This window comes from Pantherophis guttatus, chromosome 8 (assembly GCF_059756535.1).
Source record: "Pantherophis guttatus breed Tessera chromosome 8, ASM5975653v1, whole genome shotgun sequence".
Classification (NCBI taxonomy): Eukaryota; Metazoa; Chordata; class Lepidosauria; order Squamata; family Colubridae; genus Pantherophis; species Pantherophis guttatus.
This window is the reverse complement of record NC_142070.1, coordinates 23,262,720-23,277,654: the sequence shown is the minus strand read 5'-3', so window position 1 is coordinate 23,277,654 and position 14,935 is coordinate 23,262,720. Positions and strand designations below refer to the sequence as shown.

Below are 14,935 nucleotides of genomic sequence, written 5' to 3'. Positions count from 1 at the left end.
CAAAAGAAAATACACTATTTCTCTTTAATCCATGTAATTTCTTTCTGAAGGCTACCTGAATAATCTCAGATTTAGGCTTTTCTATTTGGAGTGGCCTGAATGGTATAAAAGTAATCTCAGTTAAAGTAACCTCATGATTTATAAATATCTTCATTTGGTTCTAATCCGTATTTAGCAGCTTTTATTTTGCTTCAGTCCCGTTGTAAAAACTAGGAATGCAACCTATTTCTATCAATTTCTCTTCATTTCTCTTTCAGGGGCACACCCGTTCTAGACTTCTGACATGTTTCCCTTAAAGGATTCAGAATTAGGAGCTTTCACCTTTTTTGCTTCAGCTCTTCCAAATGATGTTTGTGGAAGCAATGGTCTACCTTTGACTCCAAATTCCATAAAGATCCTGGGCCGCTTTCAGATTCTTAAGACACTTACACATCCCCGGCTTTGCCAATACGTGGATATTTCTCGTGGAAAACATGGTAAGTGTATTGTTCTTTTCAGCCCCATAACTTTTTGGGTGTGATTGGAAGACTGTTACAGGAATTATTTTGTACATGTTCTTCAGAGTTTTAGAGACTTCAAAGACTTCTACATTTATTTTTCCCAAAGGCAGTTGTTTGCTTTCCCACAGACTGACTCTGTTGCAGCATATTTCAGTCTTGTCGCTATTGTTACACATAGCAGACACAGATGTATGTAACTGCTGTTTCCTTACGGGCTTTGTTATCCTGTAGTTCAGATTACACTGATAATTTTGAGCTATTTCCTTTTCTTTTTCACACTCTTGTCTATATATTTTTCTCTTCCATCCGCTTTGTCTCTTTCAAGCCTCTTCTCTTTTTTTCTGGGCTCTGTTTGGTTTTAAATGTATGAACTTCATTCACTGCATTTATTTCCTAGGTCCTGTATTTCATCAGTGGGTTTTGCTTTCACTTTAATTCCTTGAATCTCTCTTTTGATGTTAGAAGTTGAAAAGAAATGTGCTTCACAGAAGGCACTCTCAACAATTCTTCCCCACTTCCTACTCCCCCTGTTCTTAAAGTATAGAATTTATTGCTGGCACATATAACAGTAAGATTGATGGGCCAGCTGTCATTCACACCTCCTGATATGTTCCTTATAGACTTCGGAATATTGCAAATCATTGAATGATGCAGCTTAAATTGCATCTTTTTCACATCATATAAAAATGAAGTGAAGCATATTAATTTCTTATAGTTTAAAAATTGTGTTTTAAGATACATTGCTTTCTGCAGCATAAGTAGGGGCAAATTGCATTAGGTGACTGATGTATTTCTCCCAGGTGTAATAGTGTCCATACACAATTGCACCATTTTCATGATGATGTCATAACATGACATGGTTGCTGCTGGCTCTGCACAACTTGACTTTAATTGCCATTAATCCCATGTAGTCTGGATATTGATAGCTGTCATTCAGCATACCTGGAAGACACCAGGTCAGGAAATGTTGGTGTAAGCTAATAATCCATATGCCTTGTCTTTTGATTGTAGAGAAGGTTGTGATATATACGTTAGACCGGCTGAGTTTTTACTTTGTACTCGCCTTGGTTTATTTTAATATGCCTGCCTGTGTATATAGCAAATTGGCTGTTATTTTCATGGAAAGCTCTTTCATGGATGCACAAATCACCCTATGCCATAAATCATGGTTTACAACCATAGTTGTTAAGTGTACATAACATGAAATAAACCACATTATAGCTTAACACGATTTTAATGAAAATTAGGGGCATTTTGTGGTAGACCAGAAGCAATAGCCTACATTCTGAAGTATTTAGTGTATTTTAGTGCATTTAAATGCATGGAGTTAAATTAGTTATTAACTTCCTGTCCCTTTTTTTCTGGTGTGATTTAAGCATACAGAATGAGATCAAGCAACATTAACTATTGATTAATGTTATGTATGCCATTGATGCAATTAATATTTATGTAAAAATTATACTTGATATTGACACCTGGAATTGCATGATTTCAATCCTTTGTCATTGGCTGAAATCCCGCCTGGGAATCTTGCCTACTATTCATGTAAAGAGAAGATTTCCTTTCCATTTTGCTAGCAAATCTTGAGGAATATATCCTTTGTATGGCATACCAAAGGGTAAGGTTTTCCGTGATAGGGATTAAGTCTGTTTTAGTCTTTCTACAGCACTAACAATTTAGTTTTATACAGTACTAGCAATTTAATTTTAAAATAATTCATGCTTTTATTAATTCTCTGAATAATATCTCATTTAATTTCTTTTTCTACATCTTGAGTTCATGCACAGTGACTTTTTAAAGTGTAACTTAAAAGTCAATATTAGTTGATAGGTTTGCTCTAGATTGATCTTTACTTCATTTTGAGATACGAACAATGAAAGAAAAGGTGTTGTTACAATGGAGAATATTGTTGAGATGGGACCTGAAATCCATAATCAATAGACATATCAGCCAAGAGTTTTGATTCACGTCACTATTATGCTATACATTGGGTACTTTTTATGTTTCAAGAAGTGCTTAACAGTTTCTTGTTGATGAATTCTTCAAATATTTCTATGAATGGGAAAAAGAGAAGAGGTGAAAGAAGCATAGAAACATCACAGATTCCACCGTTCCTTATTTTAGGTGTTATACTTTAGTGATAAAACAATTACACCATTGTAATAGTAAAAGTAAATGGCTACTTATTTATCCCATTTCTTTACTCTTGCCTTCTTGAACCACTCTTGGCAATTTTGCACACAAGACAAATGTCCAGTAAACATTCACAAACAGTTCCTAAACCAATTAAAATTCCTAGAATAAAATTAATTAGCAAAACCAAACAACCAATATGGAGTTCAGATGCTGTCTTGAAGACCTCTGTTTTAAGCTGATCTTTCATCTAAGTTCTAACCAGACCTAACCATGCTTAGCTTTGAATCCAAAGTCAAACACATGGTGCCACCTCTTGAAACCTCAAAGATTTTTAATATATCTTTTATATACCGTGTTTCCCCGAAAATAAGACATGTCCTGAAAATAAGGCCAAGCTTTATTTTTGGGGTGGGCCTAAATATATGCCCTCCCCTGAAAATAAGCCCCCCCTCTCTCACACACGCACACACAGGTCCCTCAACCCACCCACCCCCCAGGCATCACATCCCTGCAAACTCCTGCACCCCGCCCCTTTCGCCGCCCGCGGCACTAACCGTAAACCTCGAGTGCCTGCTCCTGTTCCATGGTAGCAGCCCACCTGCGCTCTCCCCTGCGCCCAGGCGCCGCGTCTACATAGCCTGTGCTATGGTTTGGAAGCCGCAGAGGCAGAGTTTGTTGGAGAGAAAGAAAGACTTCTGCTGCTTCTGCTTTTGGCTGCATGCCAATACACCCTGAATAGTGTATTTTTATATATAAAGTTGGCTCAAAGGTTGAGTTTTTTCCTGTTTTCTAAATACTGCTTAAAATTGATTATTGATTACAGTATATTGTTTTCTTGGTATCCTAGCATAAAGTGCTGTATGGGAAAATGTGATAGGTTTAGTTTCTTTTTAAGTGAGTTTTTTTATTCTTTTACCAGTGTCAATTGTGTTATAGTTAGCTTTAGTTGTATAATTAATATAACTAAAATATCCTATATAACTAAGCATTCTGTTTGTTAAAGCAGGAATCATTATATACAGGCTTATATGAAGCGTGACAGTATTGCTGCAGATTTAGAAAGATAGTTCATTAGGAGGTTCCAGCAAAAAAAATTGTCTTTTATTTTAGATTGAAAGGGAATAGCAGAAGGCATAACCATTATGTTCACCAGTCTTGTTATAAGCTGTTTCACCAAGGCTGTATATTCATTTAGATGAAACAGGGCTAGTACTGACAGTTAAAGTTAGTATCTACAATCAATCCAGGGATATTCAAATCACAACTAGTCAACTAAACATTTCAATGGTAGATAATAACCAAGGAATTCTTAATTTGTAACAAAAATATGAAATTAAAGAATCATTGTTCATTTCAGCACTAAATTGCTTTCCCTTTAACTCCCAAAGAATTGAGTAATAAATCTAACACTGGAGGCTTTTAAGAAGAGATTGGACAGCCATTTGTCTGAAATGATATAAGGTTTCCTGCTTGAGCAGGGGTTTGGACTAGAAGATCTGCAAGGTCCCTTCCAACTCTGTTATTCTGTTAAATAATACTATTGGGTTTTTTTAAAATTCCCTAATTGTTTTTTCACAAACTCATATGACTACCATCCTGCGGTCATTAGGATTAGGAATCCTTTTGTTCATAGGATCTAATAGGAGCCTTGGTAGTACAGGGGTCTAAAGCACCCTGTTATTAAGACCAGCTGCCTGCAATTACTGCAGGTTTGAAGCTCGCCAGGCTCAAGGTTGACTCAGCCTTCCATCCTTTCTAAGGTAGGTAAATTGAGGACCCAGTTGTGGGGGCAATAAGCTGACTTTGTATAAATATACAAAAGTATGAAGGCTATTGCTTAACGCATTGTAAGCCGCCCTGAGTCTCCGGAGAAGGGCAGCATATAAATCAAATTAAAAAAATAAATAAATAAATCTCTGCCAAAGGAGAGAAAAAGCTGTGTATTCATCCTTGGGATTCAGCAATCTTAAGAAGAACCTCATAAAGGAGTATTTCAGGCCTTGATGGAAGATGCACACATATGGAATAGGGGGGGAAATATCTCAAACTTTGGAACTGACATACTTCATTTCCTTCAAACAGAGAAAAAGTAGTAATTGCAACGTTTTCTGCTAAGCTGGTATGAGGTTTGTTAATAGATTTTTCCCTGCTAATGAAGCATTGGCTTTAAATCCTCCTTTGTGATAAAAAGTATATATTTCAAAATTAATAAATGGATAAAAAAGTACATGAAAACTGACTGGTGACACTACTTCTGGATTTATTTGTTATTAACAATAACTGCTAGCTATATGTTAACTTCAATAATCACCAGGTAAGAGTTCTCAACAAAGTGCTTATTCAACCACAACTGAGCCCAAAATTTCTGTTGCTAAGTGAGACAGTTAAGTGAGTTTTGCCTCATTTTATCACCTTTCTTGCCAGAGTTGTTAAGTGAATCACTGCAGTTATTAAGTTAGTAACATGGTTGTTAAGTGAATCTGGCTTCCCTGTTGACTTTGCTTGTCAGAAGGTCGCAAAAGGTGATCACATGACTGTGGGGACACTATGAGTCAGTTGAATTTTGATGATATGACCATGGGGATATTACAACGGGGATTGCAATAAATGGGGAAAATGGTCATAAGTCACTTTTTTCAGTGCCGTTGTAACTTTGAATAGTCACTAAACAAACTGTGGTAAGTCAAGGACTGCCTGTATTTGAACATGTTGGCATTCAAAAAAAATTGTGGGGAGGGAGATTTGCCTATTCACAAAGTAGCTGTCACCATAAAGGCAGCTAGTCATAAAATACCAGTTTATATCTCAAGGCAACCTAATAAGGTTGCTCCATGCCACCTTCTGTAGTCATTCATAATACACGTCAGCAACCAGCTTATCTTTGCCAGGCAGGCAGACACATTTCAATGCCAGCGCTGAACTACAACTCCCAATTCTTTTTCTTCTAATAATCCCTATGTGGCCTATCTAGAATTGAAGAGCATTCTTGGAAGCAAAGGTCAATTTGGAGGTTTTTACTTTGTGGAATTGAAGTTTCTTGTTTTAATTTTGTTTGCAGTTAAACAACAACAACAACAACAACAACAAAAACCAACAAAAAATTAATACGGAATGTGCCTCATGGTATCATAGGTGGTATTTTGGAAGCTGGAAAGGTCCTATTGCTGACCCCAGAACTATGGATTCCTCATTCTGTTATATCTCATTAAACTTAGTCATCTTCTTTGTATTATATGATGCAATGTGTCATAATATGGTTTTAATTTTGACAAGATGTTAAAGTAAAAGTGTTTGGTGTCTATGTGCATATTATTATATTAAAACTGTCTTTGTTCATGCCTATATTTTTCATCAGAGAGGCTGGTGGTGGTTGCTGAACATTGTAAAAACAGCCTGGAAGATTTGTTTCGAGACAGGAAACCAGTGAGGTATGATATCAAGAAAAAACATGGCAAGGAAACATGCTAACTGAAAGTTTATCTACTTTAAATGAAAAAGTCCAGATACACTTTTTCTTTTAAAACCTTAACTATCTTTACAGGTCTATGTAGATTCAGACCTGACATCTTCCAGCTTCAGTTTATCCTTCTGGCAGCCAGATTAACACATGCTTAGAATAAAGCAGATATTTACTTCTGCAGAAAACATAGAAAAGTTGTGTTTTGATAGAACCTGCCAGACATTTCTCCCAGTATATTTTGTTTGTGTTAGGGTTAAAATTTGTGCCTTTGAAAAATATAAACCTAAAAACATTTTCTTGGAAGTTATACCCTGTTTCCCCCAAAATAAGACATCCCCTGATAATAAGCCCAATAGGGCTTTTGAGCATATGGCAATAAGGCCAAGCGCTTATTTCAGGGTTCAAAAAAATATAAGACAGGGTCTTATTTTTGGGGAAACACGGTGGTAGAACTGTGTGTGCATTACAGAGATCCTTTGTGTGTTGATTATAAAGAGTTTTAAGTATCTAAATTGCAAGTAGTGGTGAAAAAAGGAACAAAAAGTAAATTTTTCTTTACTTGTATTTATGTAGAATATTTCTATGCTTTTAAGTTTATTCTGTTCGGATTATTATATTATTGAAAAAATCCTAAATGCAATCTTATGCAAGAGAGTTATAGTCTTGCCTCATTTCTTTTAACTATAGATAGAGCCTGAAATCCTTTAAAACAATATGTGAACAGAACAGAATGTTCAAACTCTTAAATACAGTGAACACCCCCCCCCCCGAATTGGGCCTTACATTTTTGGCATCAAAATTTTATGCAAAAACAAAGTTACAGAGTCTCCAATGTACCCTTGGTTTCAAAGTATTCTATATACAAAAAGGTTTGCTTGAAAATTCTTGCTTATATATGCATATAAGCAACATAATATACATATATATTATATACATAATACAATATACATATAAGCAACATAATTTTTATTTTCAATATTTGATTTCCATTGTTCCTCAAAAAACTGAAAACCTAGAAATGTTTTTCAAAACTGTTTTAAAAAATCTCCACCAAAGAAATTTATATGAAAGCACTAATATCAGTGACTAAGATTCACATTAAGCAGTACATACATATGAAATATATTTTCTGTACCACGCTCAAGCCAGTAATGCAGCATGGCTTCAGTATAACAAAAATGCTATTTTACCTCAAGGAGAATTCCAGTGTGTCCAGGAAAAAAATGTATTGCATTTAATTAAAGTGAACATTGTTTTCTTTTGTAAGCTTTTTCAATACAATAGCAAGAAATAATTTAAGAAAGGGAAATACTCCATGGATACTCCAATACATCCATTTTGGTGAATTAATTTTGCAACAGATTTTCCAACACTTCATACATGTTTGGTTTGTATTAATTCAAGATAGAACAGCCAAAAGTTGATGTGAATGCTTTTGCAATTAATTTCTGAAACTCTTATGGAATGAGAGAAGCTGTCCTTATGGTTTATAGATTAATTCATTACACTTGTCAGAAAAAATGTCCTTTGCACCTGTAACATAAGCTGATGTCAAGTCAGCAGGAAATTTGTTAGGCTGTGTTGAAATTGAAGATATACCAGAGTGGACAGTCCATTTTTCCTTGCAAAATGGAAAATAGCAGCTTTCCAGCTGTCTGATCTTTTTTTCGCAGCTAAACTTATGAAGTCATTGATCATTGTATACATTACAAATGAGATAGGTATTTGTATGTTTCTGTATATTTCGTCTTCTATTTTGCAAGATTATTCCTTTTTCCATTTTATTTGTTTCCCTGTCTCTGTGTGTTTTAATTTTCAGTTTATTTCTTAGAGGATATCCAATATTTCACTGAGATACAATTGGAAGAGCAGATTAGAGTTTTAAAAGAGAATTAGATGTCTCAAATAGTCTAAAATCATTTTTTAGAACATTTGATGATGAACGAGTGGCCTAAAACAATTAAACAAAGATTGTAGTACTGTCCCACTGAAAAACTGGAATTTTGTGCGTGCCTAGTTAGCAAAGTCTATCCCTTTGAATAGATAAGGGCTTTTTCCATAAACCCCATTGGATTGTTCTGCTTCACTTGGTCAAGTTTGGGGTGGTAGTTTGGTTGTAGTTTGGTTGCAGTATATAATCTCAAAAAGCATCTTAATTTTATACACTTGTACCGTGGCCTTAGAACGCTCATCTTATTTCCTTCCTAAAGACCCTTTGTAGGTGAAGATAAATTGTTGTTCAGCAAAAAACAACAAATGGTTTAAGCAAAATAGTATAGGTTCTTTGAATTAGAAACTTGTATTGAGTTTAAATGTATGGCAAGTCTTAAGTACTCATTAATCTTAACCCAATATGTAGTGCATAATATTAATTTAGCAGCATTCTGCTGTGTGTGTGTATGTGTATAATAGACATGCTGCAGATACATAAACGTGCACACGTACTGTATATGTATGCCTCTGTGTGTGTATGTGTATAGAGAGGGAGAGGGAGAGAGATATGAATTATGCAGTGTGTGTAGAATTATACTTTTCAGAATTAATGAATGTATTTTTATTACCACTTGTATTGTCCATTAGTATGATACAGGCAGTCCCTTTGCTAAGAACGAGTTCCTATCCTCAATCTGCTTTTAACTTGAATTTGTATGTAAATTGGAACAAGTATTAAATATTAGTCTTGAGAGAGGGAGACAATTTGTGTGTCAACGTGTATGGCTCTTAAAAAGTTTAGATAAGGGGAAAAAAGATCATGTTTGAAAGTTAACACAGTATTCTTGGAATAACATCTTTTCGTTCATACATTTCGTACATACATAAACCATTGAAAAAACTTCCTTTGTATAAATTCTACTCTCATTCGATTTTGCAAGATAATACAACAGAAGGGGCATTTGCAAGGTAAAATCAAGGATGGTGTTCTCCTTCCTCAAGGTTTTCATGAACCACTGAAAACAGGCTACACAGTATGTTAAAAATGCATCCACTACTTTGTGGTGCTTATGGGGGCATTGTGTGGCTTTGATAGTTTGTTGGCTGGGATATGGAGGGAAAGTGCCATCCACCACTTTGAATCAATAGCTCATTCGTAACTATAGGTTGTCCATAAGCTGGACATCCTTTAACACAAGGACTACCTATATTTTCACAAACATTTATGGGAAGCTTTTTTCAAGGGTTTAAAGAGGGCCATATTTTATTTTATTCTTCATTATTCATGTTGTACTTTATATGGTGTTTTAAAATTGCCGTTTGAAACTTTGAAATTAAAATTTAGGACAAAGAGTATACAGACTTTTGGCACCTGAATTACTTTGTGAACAGTTCTAAATTTGTGAGCTAAGTCAACATAATGTGTCTTCACTCAAACAAAGTTGTCATATGTTTCAGAGGTTATGGTTTTGAAAAATTACCAGTGAACCATCAGAGAAATACAGAGGTATAATGTGTTATACATAGAATCCTTGATCGGAAGCAGACAATGTCTGCAGCTCTTTACTAGCTTGGTGGAAAACATGATATGATTCGGATGAGTAGATTTTATTTGCTTTTATTGAAGTACTGTCTACTTTCTGAATTAGGTATCTTTGTTCTGTTCTTACTGTTGTACTACCTTGCAAAATCAAATGAGAGGTAGACTTTATATAAAGGAAGATTTTTTCAATACTTTGTATATACGTATATACAGGTAGTCCTCAATTTATGACCACAATTGAGCCCAAAATTTCTGTTGTTAAGTGAAAAATTTGTTGAGTGAGTTTTAGGACTTTTCTCACCACATTTGTTAAGTGAATCTCTGAAATTCTTAAATTAGTAACACAGTTAAGTAAATCTGGTTTCCCTATTGACTTTGCTTATCAGAAGTTCGCAAAAGGGGAATCACATGATTCCAGGACACTGCAACAGTCATAAATGTGAGTCAGTTGTCAAGCATCCGAATGTAAATCACATTACCATGGGGATGCAACAATGATCTTAAGTGTGAAAAATGATCATAAGTCACTTTTTTCAGTGTCATTGTAACTTCTAACGGTCACTAAATGAAATGTTTTAAGTCAAGGACTACCTATACTATATTTTTGAGCAACTGAAAACTCATGATGTGTATTCAGGAGCAGAAACTAATATGGATTCAAGGCTTATCTGTATGGTGATTTCATTTAGAGCATTGAAACTGTAAGTAATGCTCACACTTGAGACTGGTACTTGAGTACACACTTGAGTTGTGTGTACTGAAAATGAACAAGCACTAGAGGGGAATAGTCAGAAAAATAATTATTTTTAGTTATTAAAAAGTCTGCTTATGCTCTTCATTGAAAGAAGAAGAAAGGTTTTGTTGTTTTTAATAATTGAAGGAGGGAAATTAATCTTGTCAGAGAGAATTTGATTGGTCAAAATACAGATCAAACAATGTCTATTCTCTCTTTACGAAACAAATGTGTTGTTTTTTGTTTTCGTTCTCAATCATGGATCCATGTTATTTGTCTTAATAAAATCTGGAGTTAAGTATTGAATACATGGACATGGAGATATATGATCAAAGTCTGAGAAAATAAATTAGAGTTCAAGACAACATGATGTAATGAAAAAGAGTAACAAGTTACCTGCCTTATATGCAGGAAGAAAATAAACTATTTAAATCTCACCAAGTATGACAAATCACATTTTGGGGTATGTAATCTTTTTAGAATTTATTTCTTTTTATTCCTTTTCCAGAAATTCATTTCCAAAACAGTATTTGTTTTAGTGAGATCATAATATAGGAAAGGGAAGAGGAAAAAACCCAACCCATTAGTCATGATTTGTTTATGTAGAATCCAACTCTTCTTTTCTTAATTATTCTTTTATTTTTTTTTAATAAATACAAATTTGGAACTGAAATAGAGTTACAAAAAATTAAAAGCTAAAGTAGAAGATTGTATTGGGATAGCACATCTATTGTGTTACAAGGTGGTCTGAGCTGATCTATGATCTTAAATATATCGGGAAAATATCATAGTTAACCTAGATTTGGTGTCAGAAGCTATGATTTCTTTAATCTTGAAAAAGATCTGAATTCACTGTTTGATGCTGGTTTAATATTATGTTTTAACTCTGGCTTCACATGTTACATTTTTATAAGCATTGCATTGCCTTGTAATAAAATGTTGGGGAGTAAAATGTACCTGTTCAATACGTCAAACAGCCATATCTTGTTTTATGAACATGCTGTTTGAGCTAGTTTTACACCCAGCTCCTCCTCCTTTTCCTCCCTCTGTTTACATGATACTGTTGTTGTTGTTTTGTTTTTTGAGACAAGAATGATAGTGTCAGGGTTCCAAGTAACACCCTCAACGAAAGAAGACTCTGAAGCTTGAAGTTCCTCAAAGTTCCATTTTATTAGATATGTCATATTGCCACATCTGGGAAAACCCAAATCTGAAAGCTTCCAGGTTTTCCCCACCCAAAAGAAAGTCTAAGTCCCTGTCCAGCACCCACATGTCCATCACATGATCCAATCAAAGCACCGTGCCAACTGGAGATGCCTCCCAGTCACACCCCTCCAGGTGCAGGGCAAGTTGTTCTTGACTCTCTGAGAAAGGAATGTTATTATGACTACATATTACCCATGTTCCATACAACCTCCCCTCCCAGTTTCCCACAGCAGTAAATGTGGCAGGCCTGAAGACCCAATGCAAAAGATGGCTTCCAGGCCTGACCGATAGCTTGAGAGAGAATAGTTGATTTAGGAATGTGGCTCAGTTAACTTTATCAAACAGTTTTCTTCCTGAGATCTTTCTTCCTCCCCGCTACTGCTCTTCAAAAAGCTGGTAAAAATAGATACCGAGTAGAGAACATTTGGGAGACGATGAATGATTGCCATCTCTGTATTTTTATATAATTGTTTCTGGTTTTAACGTTTAGTGTAACGTCATGAGTAGTATGTAAAATTAATAAATTAATTTATTAGTTTACTGGTTTATTGATTGGTTTACTGATAAACCAATGAATCATAGAATGATAAGGGCTGGAAGGAACCTTGGAGGTCTTCTAGTCCAACCTTCTGCCCAAAGCAGGAGTCCTTAATTCTATCTCAGACAAATAGTTGTCCAATCTTTTCTTTAAAACCTCCAGCGATGGAGCTCCCATAACTCTGGGAAGGAAGCTTTTCAAGTGATTAATTGTTCTCACTGTCATGAAATGTCTCCTTAGTTCCAGATTGGATCTCCCTCTGATGAGATTCTACCTACCCATTACTTTTTGTCCTGCCTTGAAGTGCTTTGGAGAATAAATCAACTCATTCTTCTCTATTACAGTCCTTCAAATATTGGAAGATGGCTATCATGCCACCCCTAATGCTTAGCTTCCAGACCCTTTATCATTTTTATTGCTTGCCTCTGCACTCTTTCTGGTGCCTTTTGTATTTTGGTAACCAGAACCGCATGCAGTATTCCAAGTGTGGCTTACTGGTACAGTATAGAGTGGTACTTTCACTTCCTGTGATCTTGATATTAATGCTCTATTGATGCAGCCTAGGACTGCATTGACTTTGTTGGCAGCTGCAGCATACTGTCCATCACCACTTATCACCATAATGAAGTAGATTGCATTATTCTGTAGATCAGGGGTCTCCAACCTTTTGGACCTCAGGGACCACCAAACTCCCGTGGACCACGGGGAGGGGGGAGAGACTCAGCTGCCTTTCGGGCCTACCTGTCTGCTTCTGTGAGGTCTTCAGGTGGGAGGCCCGAGAGAAAGTGCCTGGTCCAGGCACACAGCCTGGAAACCTTTTTTGTGTTCCTTCTCTCAAGAAGCTTGGTCAATCTGAGTGAAGGAAAATGAAGACAAGCAGACTGAAGGTGGTTTGCTGACGTTGGTGGGAAAGTCGGTCCCATATTCCAGAGCTATGGTAGTCACAGGACTGGCCCTTTGGTCATCCCGGAGCAGCTCCTCCACCCGGGTGCACCAGCCTGCAGGGGAGCTGCCTACTGCAAGCGGCAGGAGACAAGGCAGCCCTTGTCTCCTGCCGCTTTGGACTCAGAGTGTAAACCGCATCCAGGAAGCACTACAGCTTTTTTCCAATTTATCATTTCTTCCCTACATTATAGTACACTGTTCATAATTGTCCTATTTTAAATTTATTGCTAAATTGTCCTATTGCTAAATTTCTTTTTAGAATTTCTACTCATTCCCATTTTAAATGTTTAGGCATATTCATGCCTGGGATTTATCCACCAATCCAATACAAAGAGAATTCTTTCAAGCCCGGTGTTTCTAAATCTTTGTTTTTAAATCGCACAGGCAAAAGAAAGCAGGTTGGAAGCAAATGGAGGACTTGGGAAAGTAATGGTTGTGGGGGGGGGGGAAATCAATGAGAAAAACGGAGCTGTTGGGAAAGGGACGGCTGATGTAAATAATAATAATTTTTTAAAAAATCACAATCAAAGGGGATTTGGGCAGCTAACACCGGAAAAGCCAGCTTTGGAAAGCTCCAGCTGGGTACAAAAAGGGGAAGGGCTCTTTTTTTTTCCAGAAAAAGCCACAGGGAAAGAAGGGTAAAGAGCCAATCGGCTTTGTGCGGAAAAGTTGGGCAAAGATACCCCAAAGTTATCTCCAGGAGGAAGAGGAGGAGGTTTCCTCCTCCTCCTCCTGGAACCGCTGCTGCTCTTCTTCCTTTTCTTCCCAGCCATAGCCAACCTCTGAAGATCCAGTATTTCCATCTCATCCAAAAGGTTGGCTGGGGGCAGAAGGATGGAAGGCGTGGCAAGGGCTTTGAGAGGTCCCTCTGATGGGAGATGGCTTGAAGCAGACAAAGGCTTGGCTTGGAATACAAGAGCCGGCGCTGGGCTTGACCTGCTGGCTGGAGGGGAGCTGCTGCGGGGGACTGATGAGGGGGCGCTTGGGACTCGGAACACTTGGGGCTCAGAGCGGTAAACTACGTCCAGGAAGCACTACAGTAGAGAGAAGCAGCCAGAATCAACCCTGGCTTTACTGTCCGTTGCAGATGCTAGATCGGCCCCCTGTAAACTCTCGTCTCTCGAGGAACCCGGCCAAAGTTTCCCGTGCCGCTTAGGCGAGTGCTCGTCGAGAGACGAGAGTTTGCAGGGGGCCGATCTAGCCTCTGCAATGGACAGCAAAGGCAGGGTTGACTCCGGCTGCTTCTCTCTGCTAACAGGCGGCCAAGCTAACTGCCTGAAGGACCCCATCTGGGAGTCAAAGCACTGAAGCGTGAGTGGTGCAGGAAACCTTGGCTGGGCTCCTTGAGAGAAATGCAACGATTTCTCTGCGGACCACCAAAACTTTCTCGCGGACCACCAGTGGTCCGTGAACCACTGGTTGGTGACCACTTCTGTAGATTGCTATGGCTTTAATTGAGGTTGTCTTGAATTGGGGTCTCTCTGATTACACTCAATCCCTTTCACAAGCGTATTTCATTTGTTCTGTGTGCTTTTTTTTAATGTTATTCTTTCATAGGTGTGGGTAAGGTATAGGTAAAGGTTCCCCTCGCACATATGTGCTAATCATCCCCAACTCTAAGGGGTGGTGCTCAACTCCTGAACTTCCGACTTTTCGATCAACAAGCTCAGCTTCTTAGCCACTGAGCCACCACGTTCCTTCTAGGACCATTCCACCTCTAGGGATGGGCGATTGTCTTAAATTTGAGGTGGGCGTTCTTTCAGTTGGATTTATAGGCTTCTTTGGAAAAACCTTTCACCTGCTGCAATACACTGTTACAACTCAGTGTTCTTTGTTTCTAATGGTATGTATTCACTGCCTCTGTGAACTGACTGTTGTCTGGTCTTATGGGCACTTATACACAAGGAATTGGGTAAAATAAATGCTCTCCTCCCATTCTAAC

At 37.3% G+C, this 14,935-nt stretch overlaps 1 protein-coding gene across 5 annotated transcripts in view; it reads left to right on the top strand.

Moving 5' to 3' along the window:
* TBCK (TBC1 domain containing kinase) overlaps nucleotides 1-14,935 on the top strand; it is a 93,728-nt gene that overhangs the window by 4,243 nt on the left and 74,550 nt on the right. For 4 of the 5 annotated variants that reach the window (XM_034442231.2, XM_087875484.1, XM_087875483.1 and 1 more), the window contains 2 exons: nucleotides 258-476; nucleotides 5,992-6,064. In XM_034442231.2, coding sequence (XP_034298122.1) covers nucleotides 284-476; nucleotides 5,992-6,064 — 266 coding nt within the window. In that variant the 5' untranslated portion in view covers nucleotides 258-283. The remainder of the gene's footprint in view (nucleotides 1-257; nucleotides 477-5,991; nucleotides 6,065-14,935) is intronic. The other variant, XM_087875485.1, reaches the window with a different exon arrangement.